This window comes from Achroia grisella, unplaced genomic scaffold, assembly GCF_030625045.1.
Source record: "Achroia grisella isolate CSIRO2021 unplaced genomic scaffold, CSIRO_AGI_Agris_v1 utg478, whole genome shotgun sequence".
In the NCBI taxonomy this organism is placed as follows: Eukaryota; Metazoa; Arthropoda; class Insecta; order Lepidoptera; family Pyralidae; genus Achroia; species Achroia grisella.
Window position 1 is genome coordinate 4092602 of NW_026712882.1, and position 15191 is coordinate 4107792.

Consider the following 15191-nt stretch of genomic DNA (forward strand, 5'->3'; position numbering starts at 1 on the left):
CTATATATATATATACATATATTTGTACTCATTGTATAACGGATATATTTTTTTATAATAATAATAATCTTGGACAATTCACAGAACGTCATCTAGTCCCAAGCTATGCAGAGTTAGTGTTATGGGTACTAGACAAATGATATAAATACTTAGGTATTTTTTTTTTTGTAAATACATACGTAATAGACATTGGAAACATACAGATCGATATAAATAATAATAAGAAATCATTAATACAAATGTTTTCACCTTGTGAGGAATCGAATCCGCGACAATCGCAAGTAAAGCGGTGTACTAAACCACTAAACCTCGTCACAGCTTATCTAAATATCGGAAGTTATAAATTACCGATATTTCGATAAACTGTGACGAAGTAACCATCGACCCATCGAAATATCGATAAATGTCCCGTTATATAATGTGTTCAAATATAAATACAGTTATATAAGTACTCAAATTGATGTGGCCAAATTTTGCATAGTGTGTCGGGACGTGTCCCACTGTGTCGCTAGCTACCACTGCCTGTCGCTGGTAAGTGGTAAACCTAAAAGTATCGCTTGCACAGCTCTGTATATATATATTAAGCGTTACATATATATGAAAATTATATTACTATGTTTACATATAAGTATATACATATTTTAACATACAAGAATAAAAATGTTTATATTTACTATGACATATATTTGTAGAGAAGTCAATATGATTGCCAGGAGTGAATAATATCTACAGGGTTAATCGGAAAGGGTAGTACTAAGCCGCAAGTATATGAAAGTATCCACGTAACAAACAAATTGTATAAAAAAATTGCTATCGGAAATAATATCACGCGGGATCAATTAGTTGTTAGTAATATGATACAGTGCTAGTTGTGTTTAGTATATACTATATACCCTTTCCGACTAAACCTGTATATAACGATTTTCGATTATTCGATATATCGATATTATTTCTACCATTGATTGATATTGCGTCTGTCAGCAGCGCTTGGTACTTAATTGGATATTTTATTAGACACCAATATTTATATTTATATATATCAATATTGTATAAATATAATTCTAAAAGTCTATTCGTGTTTTATCGTTTTTAGACCTGTTATTCGATATTATAAATGTAATGAATATTATAACTATAATATCCGTTTATATATTTTAGAGTAGATATATTTATAGAGTTATGTTTCTATAAATAATCTTTAAAAAATATTGTACCAAAAATGTATGGTCAAAGTATATTAATGCAAATAGAAATTTAGCACGTGACATTGTGTATTTTTAAATAAGAAAATAACTAAATTGTTACTAGAGATATTCTAATCTCGACTAATATTTTAACGATCTTTATTAAATAACAAATTTTGTAAGTCGCTTAAGGAAATGGCATGATATTTTGAATATTTCGTAATATATTTTGGATACAGAGACAAGTAATAATTTTGCAATTTAGAAAGGAGTTTATGCAGTATATTACACTATCATAAATACAGGATTAATGTTATGTATATAAGAGTAGTAAATTATTTAAAAAGTAATTTATTAAAACATGTTTAAACGTGTTCTGTATTTCTTCAAAATAGAATTTAAGAGAAGAAAATTATACAAAAACTTTGTTTGTGTTTTGTTGTTTAAAAGTGTTCTATATTTCCTCAAAGTCAACCAACTGGTCTTTGAAGATAATCAACAAATTGTATTATTTTGTAATTTTTTTTTTAATATCTTATAACAAAATCTCTTATATATATTTAGCAGTCCTAAATTTTGAATAGTGTAATATGCTCATATAGTCTTTCTGTTTAGTGTAATTTAGTGTTATGATAGGTAGTCTATATGGACTGCCTCTTATGTGATATCACAACGAATGCATACAAATATTTACTCAAGTTAAACCCTACTACCCTACGTCTGTATCCTAACGTAACGACGGGACCCTAACGTGTTATTGTTGCTACCTGTTACTGCCAGCTATTTATGTATTTGTTACTCACTCATATATGTGTAATATTGAATATTATATTTAAATGTAATGTATAAACCTTCTAAAGAGAGAAATTATGTAATAATATTAATTATTTATTGTTACGCTTAATGTTTATAGTGAAATCAGTGAGATGTCATGCGGTATATTGTAAATCTTGTATTAGATAATGTTGACAAAACAGTTGTCTGTGTCTATATTAGGTCGGATTTGTTGTGGCATCGGACAACATTGTTTTGGGAATATTATAACAATATATACTCATCATCATCATCATCTGCTTCTTCCTTATCCCATTTATTTCTGGTCGTCGTAATATGTTTTTCTCTTCCATTCCTCCCTGTTCTCAGTGATCTTGTTGTTTACTCCCTTTCTTATCATATCATCTTTCAGATCATGTATAACATTATATACTATGAGTATTACATTATATATTTAATGTAGTCTACCTGTTAATATTTATGTACATAGAGAATATTAAATGTTTGTTAAAATTAATTTCTACTTTAAACACTAACAGACAAAAGATATTGCTATATTTCGTTATATTATATGTATGATCCGGCTCGAAGGACCATTTTCCATTTTATACCGAAAGTATTAATAGATACTAATAAATAAATAAACTTTTTATTTAAATCGATGTTTAAACTGCTCAGATTTGTTATTATTTCACAATGCTCGTCCGATGTCCAACATAACTTAGCTTTATAATGTATCGCCACCTGTTGGTGTGGAGGCTCGCTAGCTAACGTTTGGAATATCACTGTTGTAATTCGTCGTACTGCTGTGGGAACATGCCTTATACGCTAATTTGTTATCTGTGTGTTGTATAAATAAAGTCTAAATTAGGTATTTAGTTAAGTCTAGGGATGCGTAGTCATTAAGTTTTGCGCTGAAAGAATTTGTCAGTTAACGGTTTGTAAGTACAAACCTTTAATAAATTTTGTATTTACGGTAATTATTTTTGTTACGTTTGAATAAGTGATTAGGGTTGCCAACTTATTTTACGTAACGTAAACGTATAAACTGGTTTGGATAGAAAAAAAAAGTATTTTTCTAATGTTATGTTACTATTGCTTTAAAAACGTATTTTTGTGTGCTTCTAACACTAGAGCTGTGACAAATTTCACAACTCACAATTGACATCTAACATTTTGTTCGGTAATTGTAAATCGTTAAGTACCTATAATGATTATTTTGATTTACGCATCACAGTCAAATTTGAAAATAAAGTAATTTTGCACACTTTGTATTTAAAAGTATAATTACTAAAAATAAAATAGGTTACGTTATTATAAATTATGGTTGGCAACCCTACCCGTGATCACACATCCCTACAGCGTCACATTACAGGAGTGCGTTCCCAGACTTAGATAATACCTATTTAATATATGAAAATACCAAAATTTGTGTATAAATTGTACTCGATTCTGTATTTGCGACTGTAACGTTATAGTAGACCGTTTTGTGTAAAGTATTTTGTACGAGTAATAAACAACTGCCGACATTCCATAGTTTAAGTACAGTCAGACAACATACGTATTGTGAAAATAAAGCTACATTTATTTTGAAAATATAAATCTTATTTTATTTGTACCTTACACTATCTTACAATAAATCAATATAAATTCTCAAATATTAAATTATACATCAGACTCATGTTGGCAAGCTCATACATAGGCACGTCTCGACATGTCCCAGTGTACAACAGAGTGGTGTCACGTGATCGAGCCTATGTATGTAACATACAGTTATAACTATGGCCACCCGCGAATTGTACAACCTTTGAGCACGAGAATTTTGTCGGCTATTCAACATTTAAATCTACAATCATTCATATATTAAATACAAATCTGATAATAATATTGCCAGTTACAAATAATTTTATACTGTCTCTTCTATTTGTATTTTATTAAAATGTAAACTTTTTAGTTAATTATTAATTTACTAATGTTTATATTAATGGAGTTCAGATTTATTCTTACATAATATTATAAATGTGTAACTCTGTCTGTCTTGCTTTCATGCCAAAACTACTAAACCGATTTAAATGAAATCTGGTACACAGATAGTCTAGATCCTGAATTTGATATGCCGTGATAAATGAGGTAAGAAATACAAATAATTGGACGATAACAAATTAAAAAAAAGGCCAATTCATTATTTTGTTACGACCAGTACATATAAGGTCAAATTGAACTAAATTTTATGTACCAATACCAAATCATCGTGGAGTGTAAAGTTTTGCATTTTCAGCATTGGGAGTTTGATGCAGTATATATGTACATTAGTATTGTATCCGAATATTAGTATTTTAAATTTTAGAATAGGTAAGTAAAGTAAGATTATTAATTCCAGTCAGTAAAATGACATTTCCAGTGTTGCAGGTTTTTAGTCCCAAATAAATAGTGATGTGGTAGAATCGAGTTTTTACAATTAAAAGTTAGTCGAGATTACATTTTTTTTATTCAATATCAAATTGCCTTTATATAAATAAAAATTCTAGAATTAATTCCTCTGAATCTCTTTTTACATTTTTTCCCAGCTTTTGTAATAATGTTATAGTGAGAAATTTTAATATGCTGGTAAGGTTCATATTTCTAAAATTGTATTGTTTAATACGATATTTATTAAATATTTAAAATAAAAAAAAGTCTTCGATACCTAATAAAATAAAGCATGACTAAATATCTAAGTCTATTGATTGCTGCACATCACTATTGTAGCGGGTCACCCTTTTTTATCAGTGATAGTTGCACTTGTCATTTTACTGACTGGAATTAATAATCATACTTTAGTCATAAGTATGGCAGGAAGATATGAAAATACTAAAGTAACAAACCATATGTGCTGTAGCATGGCGCGGGTGACAGTTTCGTTAACGTTTCGTTTCACTCATAAAAGTTGCCGCGACTTACAAATTACGACTTAGTATTTCAGCTGTACCACATTCATAATATATTAAATCAGTAATAACTGTATTAACTTAAATGTAGCAATTGTTAAATGTAAAATTAGTAACTGTCACCCGCACCATGATAGGAGTTGTTCAGGTATTGCGAAGCAGTTTTATTATAATTATTTAACCCCCATTTTGTTAGCAAATGTAAGCGAAGCTCTTACCCCCTCCCCCCAAGATAAAAACGAGAAAAAAGAAACATTTTTCAATTAATGTATTGTTTTTTTAGCAAAGACAATATGAGGGTTGCCATTCGTCTAAAAATGTAAATAACTATTGATGACGTAATCATCATCTACACTCCCCCACGGGGGGTGGGGGAGTCGTCCAAAATAAGCAAAGTAAAGACCCCCCGACCCCCGTGGGGGAGTGTAGATGATGATTACGTCATCAATAGTTATTTACATTTTTAGACGAATGTAGAGCTTACTTAATACTTGAACGGCCCCTTACAACGTACACAGTATAATGGCATACAAGATAATTTTAAACTATTAGAATTTCTATTTTATTCTGTATTTAATAAGGCTGCACCAGTTCTATCCGACACGTCAGTTTCTATATCTACATTTATACCAAAAAAAACTCTGAATATAACACGCTTAACTCTAAACGTACGTGTGACATGAGAAATGGTAACAGATAGGAGATGTAAAAACGTGTTCACGGCGCACTGTGGAGAACACAATGAAGTGATATCGAAAGTGAAACTGATATGTAATTGTCGATCGATCTCTTGATCAATTACCATACAATGTAGTCATAAACGGTTTCATTTCATAAAAACATACTAATTGCTATTGTAATGTGACAGTACAATTCGTTAGTTAACACAAAAAACGGAGTCCATACTTAATTTTTATAGAAAACGATACAGCCTGTATCATCATTGTGGTATGATAATAATAATAATAATAATCTCAAGGACAATTCACACAGCGCCATCTAGACCCAAGTTAAGCTAGCTAGAGCTTGTGTTATGGTACTAGATAACTGATACAAATACATAGATATATTTCTTTTTGTAAATACATACATATTATACATAGAAAACACCCAGATCGATACAAACAATCATACTCGTGAATACAAATGTTTGTGCCGTGCGAGGAATCGAACCCGCGGCCATCGATCGTAAAGCGATGTGCTTGACCGCTAGACCGAGGTTGTCGTAATCGATTTAAAAAGAAGTAACCAATTCATTTTTGTATACAAATATACAAAATAATCATTGAATAAGACAATTTGACAATAAACAAACTGGTAGATACGGTTCTATTTATATATTTCTTCAATTGATTACACATACTTCTAATGAAGAGTGAGAGTGAGTTAAATGGATCAACCATTTAACTCACTGTCACTCTTAATTTTATATATTTAAAGTCAATAATATCATCATCAGGAATGCTACTTCTTTTTTTTCAAGTGGCTCCACTGAAAATCAGCGCTGCAGTGACACGCTGCGGCACCAGCTGAGTGGAGGCACGTTCAGCTCATAGAGAAATATTTTTTAAGTTTTGTATATATATACTCTGTATTATGCTGAATAAATGATTATTTATTATTAGGATCTGTATACCGAACTGGACGGAAGGGAAAAAAAATAAAATTAGAATGTAAAAATTTGACGTTCATAAGCGGCTAAAATGTCCTACATGAATAAATGATTTTTGAATTTGAATTTGAATTTATTTTGCAAACTTTACAAAAATTCTCATCTCCTCTCTTAAGAAGAGGAGATGGCAATTATTATTATTTCCCTTTCTTTCTCTTCCTTTACAAGTTTAAAAGAAGGTAATACTCACCTACACGGGCCTTAGCCAAGTGTGGGAGAGGTTGTGGTGGGTGATGATATTGTTGAGGAGGTTAAGAATTTTCGAGTTATGCGATAGGTATTTAGTATTGTGGCTTTTTGTAGGAGATATGTTTTGGAAGAGTGAATATTTATAAAAGATTAAAATCTCATTTCCTCTCCATAAATTATATGTAATAGTTCTTTATATATATATGTATTTGTTTAGGTATTTCTATATGGTTATTTTATTATATTTATAATATAATATTTATTTATAACATGTATTGTATTAATGTTTTCTATTATTATTACTATTATTGTATTTTATATATTTGTGTGCCTGTATGATTTTTTTTTAAGTAGTAGTAGTAGTACATTGGAATATCTATGGTTATGTATCTCAAAAACGCAAGCACTACCGTTGCCCGCTAACTACCACCTCTGTCACACTGTTAACTGGCTGGAAGAGATCTCTTGCAGAGATAAACCCACCCTTGCTCACAATTTAGTATAACTGTCTTTGTATATTAATGTAATAAGTGCAATAAGCAATAAAGTATATATTTAATGTTTGCAGACTATTTTGAACTGTTTTGGGTACTATTATTAGATTAGTGAGAAATATCCTCAAAGTAAGATACACGAGTGCCGTATATTTCATACCTTCTATATACCAATGATAATATGGGCTTCAATATTATAGTAAGCTGATTACAAGCAATGTACATGGAACGAGGAGTCTTATCACTGTCAATTGATATTACATTTATGTATAACATGCTATAATTATAATGGTAATACTGCAACTTGTTTGTTGAATAATGTTATATAATTAGCTTATCTATTTAGCTAAGTAATACTATAAGGGCGCGCCCCCTCGAGGTCGCTCTTCGTGTGTTCATCACGGCGAATTTACATGTTATATGGCCGTGAGAACATCGTATAAATACTTATAGTTAATTATTTACAGTACAGTAGGCACCGATGTAGACTTTTCTTATTATTATAAACCTTATTAAATCATTCATTTTTATATGTATTTAAAGATTTATTATCTGATTATTGTAATTCCACCTTTAGTCTATGTGTGAGAATTGATCATCTCAGCCTGGATGACGTCCACTGCTGGGCAAAGGCGATCGTGACCAGATCGTCGGTCCACCTGCTGGAGGCCTTCCCACGCTGCGTCTTCCGGTCCGTGGTCGCCACTCAAAGACTTTACTGCCCCAACGGCCATCTGTCCTACGAGCTATGTGCCCTGCCCATTGCCACTTTAGTTTCGCAATTCTTCGGGCTATGTCGGTCACTCTGGTTCTGATGCGGATCTCCTCATTTCTGATTTACGCAGAGAAACTCCGAGCTTAGCCCTCTCCATTGCTCTCTGAGTGACTTTGAGCTTGTTCATGAGGCCCATAGTTAGCGACCACGTCTCTGTGCCGTAAGTAATCACTGTCAACACACATTGGTCGTATTGGTATGAGAATTAGTTTCACTAAAATCTACTAATTACTATTTTGTAGTAAATCATACTAAAATGACAGCTAATGTCATCCGCACCGTACTAGAACGTGCGGAATATAATCACTTGGTTTAATTTTTTTTTTTATTAAATTTCGATATTTCTTTTTAACAACTTGTAAAGTTCATAGTTTGTCATGATACAAGTTTTTATTATGACGTATAGCATCGTGTGGACGGAGACGTGTGGCGTGTGGTTTCGGTGTTAAGCGAGAGCGGGGGCGGGAGCGGGCGCGGCGGCGGCGGAGGGCGCGGGCGGAGGCGGCGGCGGGTGCGGGCGGGGCCCCAGTGCGCGCGGGGGGCCCAGCACGCTGTGTGGCACGCACACACGCCGTCCACACACCTATAGTAGACAATAATATTATTAATGAAAAATCCTAGATTGTAAGCTCTAAAATTGCTATGTATCTAGTAATCGATAATGATATATGTGTAGCGAACTCCTTAATAGGTTTTTATACTATTTTTAAATTTTCTAATAATATTCTTAGACATATTCTTTATTGTTACTTTCTATTATATATCACTGTCATACTAGTCGCATTTATTTAATCTCCTTATTTTCCTGATTAAAACCCTCAGCACCTCTCACTCATCAGACACATTTGATACCTCCGCTTCAATATGTACTTGTTAGAGAACTGACTTTTTAAAACTTGGTTAAATTGTTAAGATACCCAAATATATATGTATAAAAAAAAGATATGACTGTATTGTGCAGGAATTGAACTGGCGATGGGATGGAAAGGGGATTGTTAGTAATGTGGATTGATGATCTTATTGCTAACAATGTATCATGTCAGCTGACCTCCACGCGGTTCCACTTTTAAATCATCGTGATAAATTGGTGAATTTGTCAATATGGGCTACCTCACGTGACCTCATGCTCATCTTATCATCCTCTACTGGCGTCCCGCCAGCGTAAACCGTTAGCGCAGGCGGGTGCACCATTCCATTATCATCTAAAAAAAACTGGCTACGGGAGGCGAGAAAGGGGATTGTTAGTCATGTAGATTGATGATCTTATTACTAACAATGTACCATTTCAGGCTGAAATCCACGCGATTTCCCCTGGAAACCTGATAAATTAGTCACTATTGGCTAATTGATCTGACCTCATGTTCACCGTTAGCACAGGCGGGTGGACTATTCCATTATCATCTAAAAAAACTGGCTACGGGAGGAGAGAAAGGGGATCATTAGTAATGCGGATTGATGATCTTATTGCAAGCAATGTCAGGTTGACCTCCACGCCATTTCTCCTGGAAATCATCATGATAAATTCTTGGTGACTGGCCTGACCTCGTGCTCATCCTATCATCCTCCACTGTTAACGCAGGCGGGTGCACCATTCCACTATCGTCTTTAAAAAAACTAGCGATGGGATAGTGGTGGACGTACTTGGAGAGCGACGAGTCCGCGGCGGGCGGCGCCGAGTGCGAGCACGGTGTCCCCGGCGCGCAGCCGCAGCGCGTCGGCGGCCCAGTCGGCGGCCACGGTGCGCTGCTGCGGGTAGCCGAGCTTCACGCCGCCGGCCACAGTGTACGCGCGCGGCGGAGGCAGCGGCGGCGGCCGCTCCTGTACCACACACTCCTTATACCTTCATCTTTTGCCTACACTTGGAATATATTTTTTTCAAACGAGGGGAAGTGGTAAGCCTACGTTTCTATTTTTTTCAAAGCAAGAGAAGTGGTATACCTTCTCTGGTTGTTTGGGAAACTACTCTGCTACCAAAATGTTAGGGGAGCGTCAGTTTCGTACCTGTATGGTTCTGCGGATTTCTTGGGCTTCAGGGTCTCGAAGGTATCTTCGCTAGCTTTCCAGTTTCACAGTAGGTTTCACAGTTCTAATTTATTTTAATTCACAACAAATGCGTGCGCGCGTGAAGGCCGCTGTACGGTCAGTTTGTTACTAGTTAATGAAGGGGAACGAAAGGCGCGGGAACAGAAAACTAACGGACTCTAATATAATAATCTGTGCTTACGATGTTACAGGGTAGATTTTGAACACTGGTAATGTGTCTGTAACACTCGCCAGTCTTCCATTAGTTTAATTCTCCACATAACTTAAATTTTGGTTCAGTGTAAAGACAGCCCACGATATGACTCCGCGTCGACACGGCGTGTAGTGCTTGCTCTTCTTGAGAACTAAGTTTCAATATCGTCATGCCCTTTAATTTTCTTGCCACATATAAATTTCAACAACCTTGAGTGATGTAGAAAACTCAGAATTTCTCTAAAGGACATTATCCATGAACCATGATTCAATATTGTGAAGATCGATGTAGGAGCAAAGAGGCTGTTATAGCTCTCAAAATCTACCAGCTGAAATAGCAGTAGGCCGGTATCATGATCAGCGAAGGTAGATGGAAAGTTTATAGAATATAGGCCAATTACGGAATGATGAGTACCTAACGTTGGTTACCTAATATGGTACTGGGGAAGACTTATTACCAATTCGTCTCGATGAGATCAATCATCATCAGATCAGAAATCATCGACCTAACATTCTAATAGACATCGGCAGAGACTGAGTAAAAAGAGCATACCAGATCAAGACCGACGAGCGAGCAGGTGCGCTTAACGAGCCCCGGGTCGCACTTGTCAGCGGGGTCCGGCGGGGGTGTGCCCGCGATGGGGGCGGGGCGGGGGCGGGCGGCGGCGGGGGGAACAGGGGCGGGCGGGCCGGGGGGCGCGGGGGCTGCGAGGGGAGCCCGCCCTCGGTGCCGCCGCCACGCCGCCTGGATGCACTCCGCTGCAGCCTGGCGTCGTGCGCGCCGCATGCGCTCCAGCACCTGTGTGGTCATTATGTTCTTATTACCTATCACCCTATGATCTAGTACTTACTACTACATACTACCACACTAGAGCGTCCCTCAAAAATTGCAATTGTCACAAGCCACAAACCATTTCCTTTTAGCAGTTGTTTTTTTTATACTGCGTTTCGTCCCCGTGTTACCTAGTACTATACACTACCACACATTCCGAGCATTCCACAAAAACTGCAATCGTCACAACGCACCCATTCGTTTTACCAGTTTTTTTAATTCTGCAATTGTGGCAACCAATCATACGGCTCATGTACGAATAGAATAGAATAGAAGATCATTTATTCAAATAAACTTAATTTAAGCACTTTTGAATAGTCAACAATTTTTTTTAAATCTACCGCTTATTCGGAAAACTGTCTCATGATAAGAAGAATAAGCAAGAAACTTGTGTGTTGCTCTTTTAAACAATCCTTGTAAGTTCATATTTTACAAGTCGAAACGTGTGAATACAAACTACCAACCAGCACTAATTTATTTAGGCTCAAATATAAAAACACCATAAAATTGGCACAATGAGTATTCTGTCACTCACATGTCATGGTGATGGCAGGTAGTCTTTCGTGAACATTATACGGTGATTTTTCCAGCTATATAATCCATCCATATTTGGCTCCAAGATTTCAGGGTATACTTTAGTTTTTCGACATCTATAGTTTCGCTCACACCTTTCATAGCATATAAATTATACTGAAGATATCCTAATGTGGAAGGGTAGTCACCTGGCGCATGCCCTCGCTGAGGAAGACGTGTCGTTTCCCGAGCGCCCAGCGCACGGCGGCGGGGGAGGCGGGCGCGGGGGGCGCGGCCGCCGCCGCCACCGCCCGCAGCACCGCCGCACACCCCGCGCCCGCCTCCTGCTCCGCGCCAGCACTCACGCCAGTACTCGCGCCAGTACTCGCGCCAGTGCTCGTTCCTCGTCGCCACAGCGCGCGGTAGCGGCTGCTGAACGCGCGGAACCGCATGCGATGCGGGTATCCGCTGGCCATTAATTGAGCTGTCTCTAGAATCTGGAGCGCCCGGACCTGATATAAAGGAGTGACGATGTGATTAGATCAATTGCCAGTCAGCAAAATTAATATTTGTCCGGAACACCGTACTACAATAATCATATATAAATTATCACTTACGCAGCATCTTTCATTTTATTATGTACTAAGCTGTATCCGCGACTTCGTCCGAGTGGAATTTAACTTTATTTTTCTAAAATAAAAGTAGCCTAAGTTATTCCATCATTACATCAGCTACCTGCCAAAAAACGTCCCGTCAAAATCGGTCCAGCCATTTCAGAGATTAGCCGGAACAAACAGACAGACAGATAGACAAAAATTGTAAAGAAAGTTACTTTCGTGTATGTACCGTATTTATATTCATATGCATGTAGTAAATAACGGTTATTTCTATATTACAAACAGACACTACAATTTTATATATATGTATAGATTAAATAGTCAGATACCTGTTTCGCGACCGTGGTCCGCTCGAAGAGCATGGGCGTCTCTGTGGCGTTGGCACGCAGGCAACGCACGAAGTGCGGGCGTGCGTGCACGAGCGTCCTCAGCAGGTTGTCGAGGCGCGTGTGGAAGTCCTGCGTGAGCGTGGACTCCGGCGCCGCCGCCACCGTCGGGGACGCGCGGAACTGCGCCCCCGCCGCCCCGCCCTGCGCCGCCACCACCTGCACGCCCACGTCTTCAATGATCACTCACGATTAATAGCTAAATGGGTTTTTCTAGCTATTACCATAAATGAAAGCGTATTTTATATTCGTAATACTTTATTGGTACGTCTTAACAGAACCGTGGCCAAGACGAGAATGAATAATTATCTCTAAATATCGTTTACAGATCAGTTTTGTACCCTCACTATTTTAATAAAAATTATGAAACTAACTCGGTCGATATCAATAACATTACTTCTATTTGTAATTAAACAATTCATTATTAATCAGCATATATGATCATGTCAATATTCCATTATTATAAATATATCTGCTATACAACTCTGTATATTCATTGTAACTATTATAATCTAACACAATAATCCGGTCCGAAGGACCAAAAGAAAACAAGTTTCAACCGGTCTCTTGAATGTAATTAGGATTTTTTTTGTGGATGACAATAAAATGATTCTCCCGCCTGCTCTAACGGTTTACGCTGCCGGGGCACCAGTGGGGGGTGATAGAATGAGCATGAGGTCAGCTTAGTTATCCCATCATGATATATTCACCATGAATTTATATAGGATAGTTTCCAAGGGGAACCGCGTGGAGGAACCCTCATTACCTACAATCACCTTTCCCCCCTGTAATTAGGATTATAATTATAATTAGGATTGATTGATCTGAATTGTAGGTACAGTATCTTAAAATCTTTGAAGTGGCAATGGGCAGGGCACATAGCTCGTAGGACAGATGGCCGTTGGGGCAGTAAAGTCCTCGAGTGGCGACCACGGACCGGAAGACGCAGCGTGGGAAGGCCTCCAGCAAGGTGGACCGACGATCTGGTCAAGATCGCTGGAAGGCATTGGATGCGAGCAGCGCAGGACCGATCGTCGTGGAGATCTTTGGGGGAGGCCTATGTCCAGCAGTGGACGTCTTCCGGGCTGCGATGATGATGATGATGATGATGATATCTTAATTTATAATTCATTTTCATTTAGTATTTTAATAACCAAGGCATCGGTGGTCTAGCGGTTTACCACACTGCTTTAATTACGATTGTCGCGGGTTCGATTCGCACGATACAAACATTTGTATTCATGAGTATGATTGTTGGTTACTGTGTCTTGTTTGGATGTTTTCTTTTGTATGTATAGATTTTTAAAAAACCTGTCTTAATATTCACCTGAGTCGTGTAGTACCCATAACACATACTCTGCTTACCTCTACAGACTTTTTATACTACTTATTATTGTTATCTTGCTCGTACTTTCAGCTTTTGATTTGTTCTGCTTGTATATATATATGTTACTGACGTGTATGACTATTTATGAGCGTCTGTATCCAAAATATTTCTAACTATTTGAATTGCAGCTTTTTGCTTGTTTTACTTTTCGCAAACCAATCTGTTTACTGTAAATTTAGTCATTGCGATGTGATTTATTGAACTAACTTTTTGTATATAATATTGGCTGAAAAGGTTTTAGACTTTTTGTATATATTTTGACATTCATTCAAAATATTCTTACTTCATTGCTTTTAATTTTTCTAACACGTTATCAGCACGACAACAGCAACCCATAGTGGCTTTGTCCTTGGCTGAAGCAGAGTACATGGCTGTAACAGCAGCCTCTAAAGAAGCTTGTTATCTTCGCAGCTTCATATCTGAAGTGACTGGTAATTTACAGCGCGTTACGATATTTAGTGACGGTCAGTCGCTCATACAGACAGACAGTCGTCTATAAAATTAGCGCAAAATCCAGTCCATCATAATCGAACCAAGCATATTGATACGCGATTTCATTTTATCCGAGAAAAGATAGTGGAAGAAATAATTGATGTACAGTTTGTTCCAACAGACAAAATGTAGGCAGATATGCTGACCAAACATTTATGCAATGTAAAATTTAAAAATTGTATAACTAATGTAGACATTGTATAACTTTTATTATTGTTAAAATACAATGTCTTGTTTATTGTTTATATTGCTGTTACATTGTAGATTAAGGAGGGTATGTTGATATTGGCTAGAAAGGTTTTAAACTTTTTATATATATTTTGACATTAATTAAAAAAATTCCAACAAAATGTTGGCAGATACGCTTACCAAACCTTTATGCAATGTAAAATTTAAAAACTGTATAACTAATGTAGACATTGTATAACATTTATTATTGTTAATCTACAATGTCTTGTTTATTGTTTATATTGCTGTTACATTGTAGATTAAGGAGGGTATTTTGATAATATTGGCTGGAAAGGTTTTAGACATTTTATATATATTTTGACATTAATTCAAAAAATTCCAACAAAATGTTGGCAGATACGCTTACCAAACCTTTATGCAATGTAAAATTTAAAAATTGTATAACTAATGTAGACATTGTATAACATTTATTATTGTTAATCTACAATGTCTTGTTTATTGTGATAATATTGGCTGGAAAGGTTT

General features: G+C 36.3%; 1 protein-coding gene across 1 annotated transcript in view; it reads right to left on the reverse strand.

The window, feature by feature from the left end:
- Positions 1-7513: 7513 nt before the first annotated feature.
- LOC131845703 (unconventional myosin-XIX) overlaps positions 7514-15191 on the reverse strand; it is a 47353-nt gene continuing 39675 nt past the window's right edge. Inside the window, exons 9-13 of the mRNA XM_059194805.1 lie at positions 12542-12757; positions 11805-12107; positions 10804-11049; positions 9657-9833; positions 7514-8598 (exon numbers count right to left, since the gene is read on the reverse strand). Coding sequence (XP_059050788.1) covers positions 8461-8598; positions 9657-9833; positions 10804-11049; positions 11805-12107; positions 12542-12757 — 1080 coding nt within the window. The 3' untranslated portion in view covers positions 7514-8460. The remainder of the gene's footprint in view (positions 8599-9656; positions 9834-10803; positions 11050-11804; positions 12108-12541; positions 12758-15191) is intronic.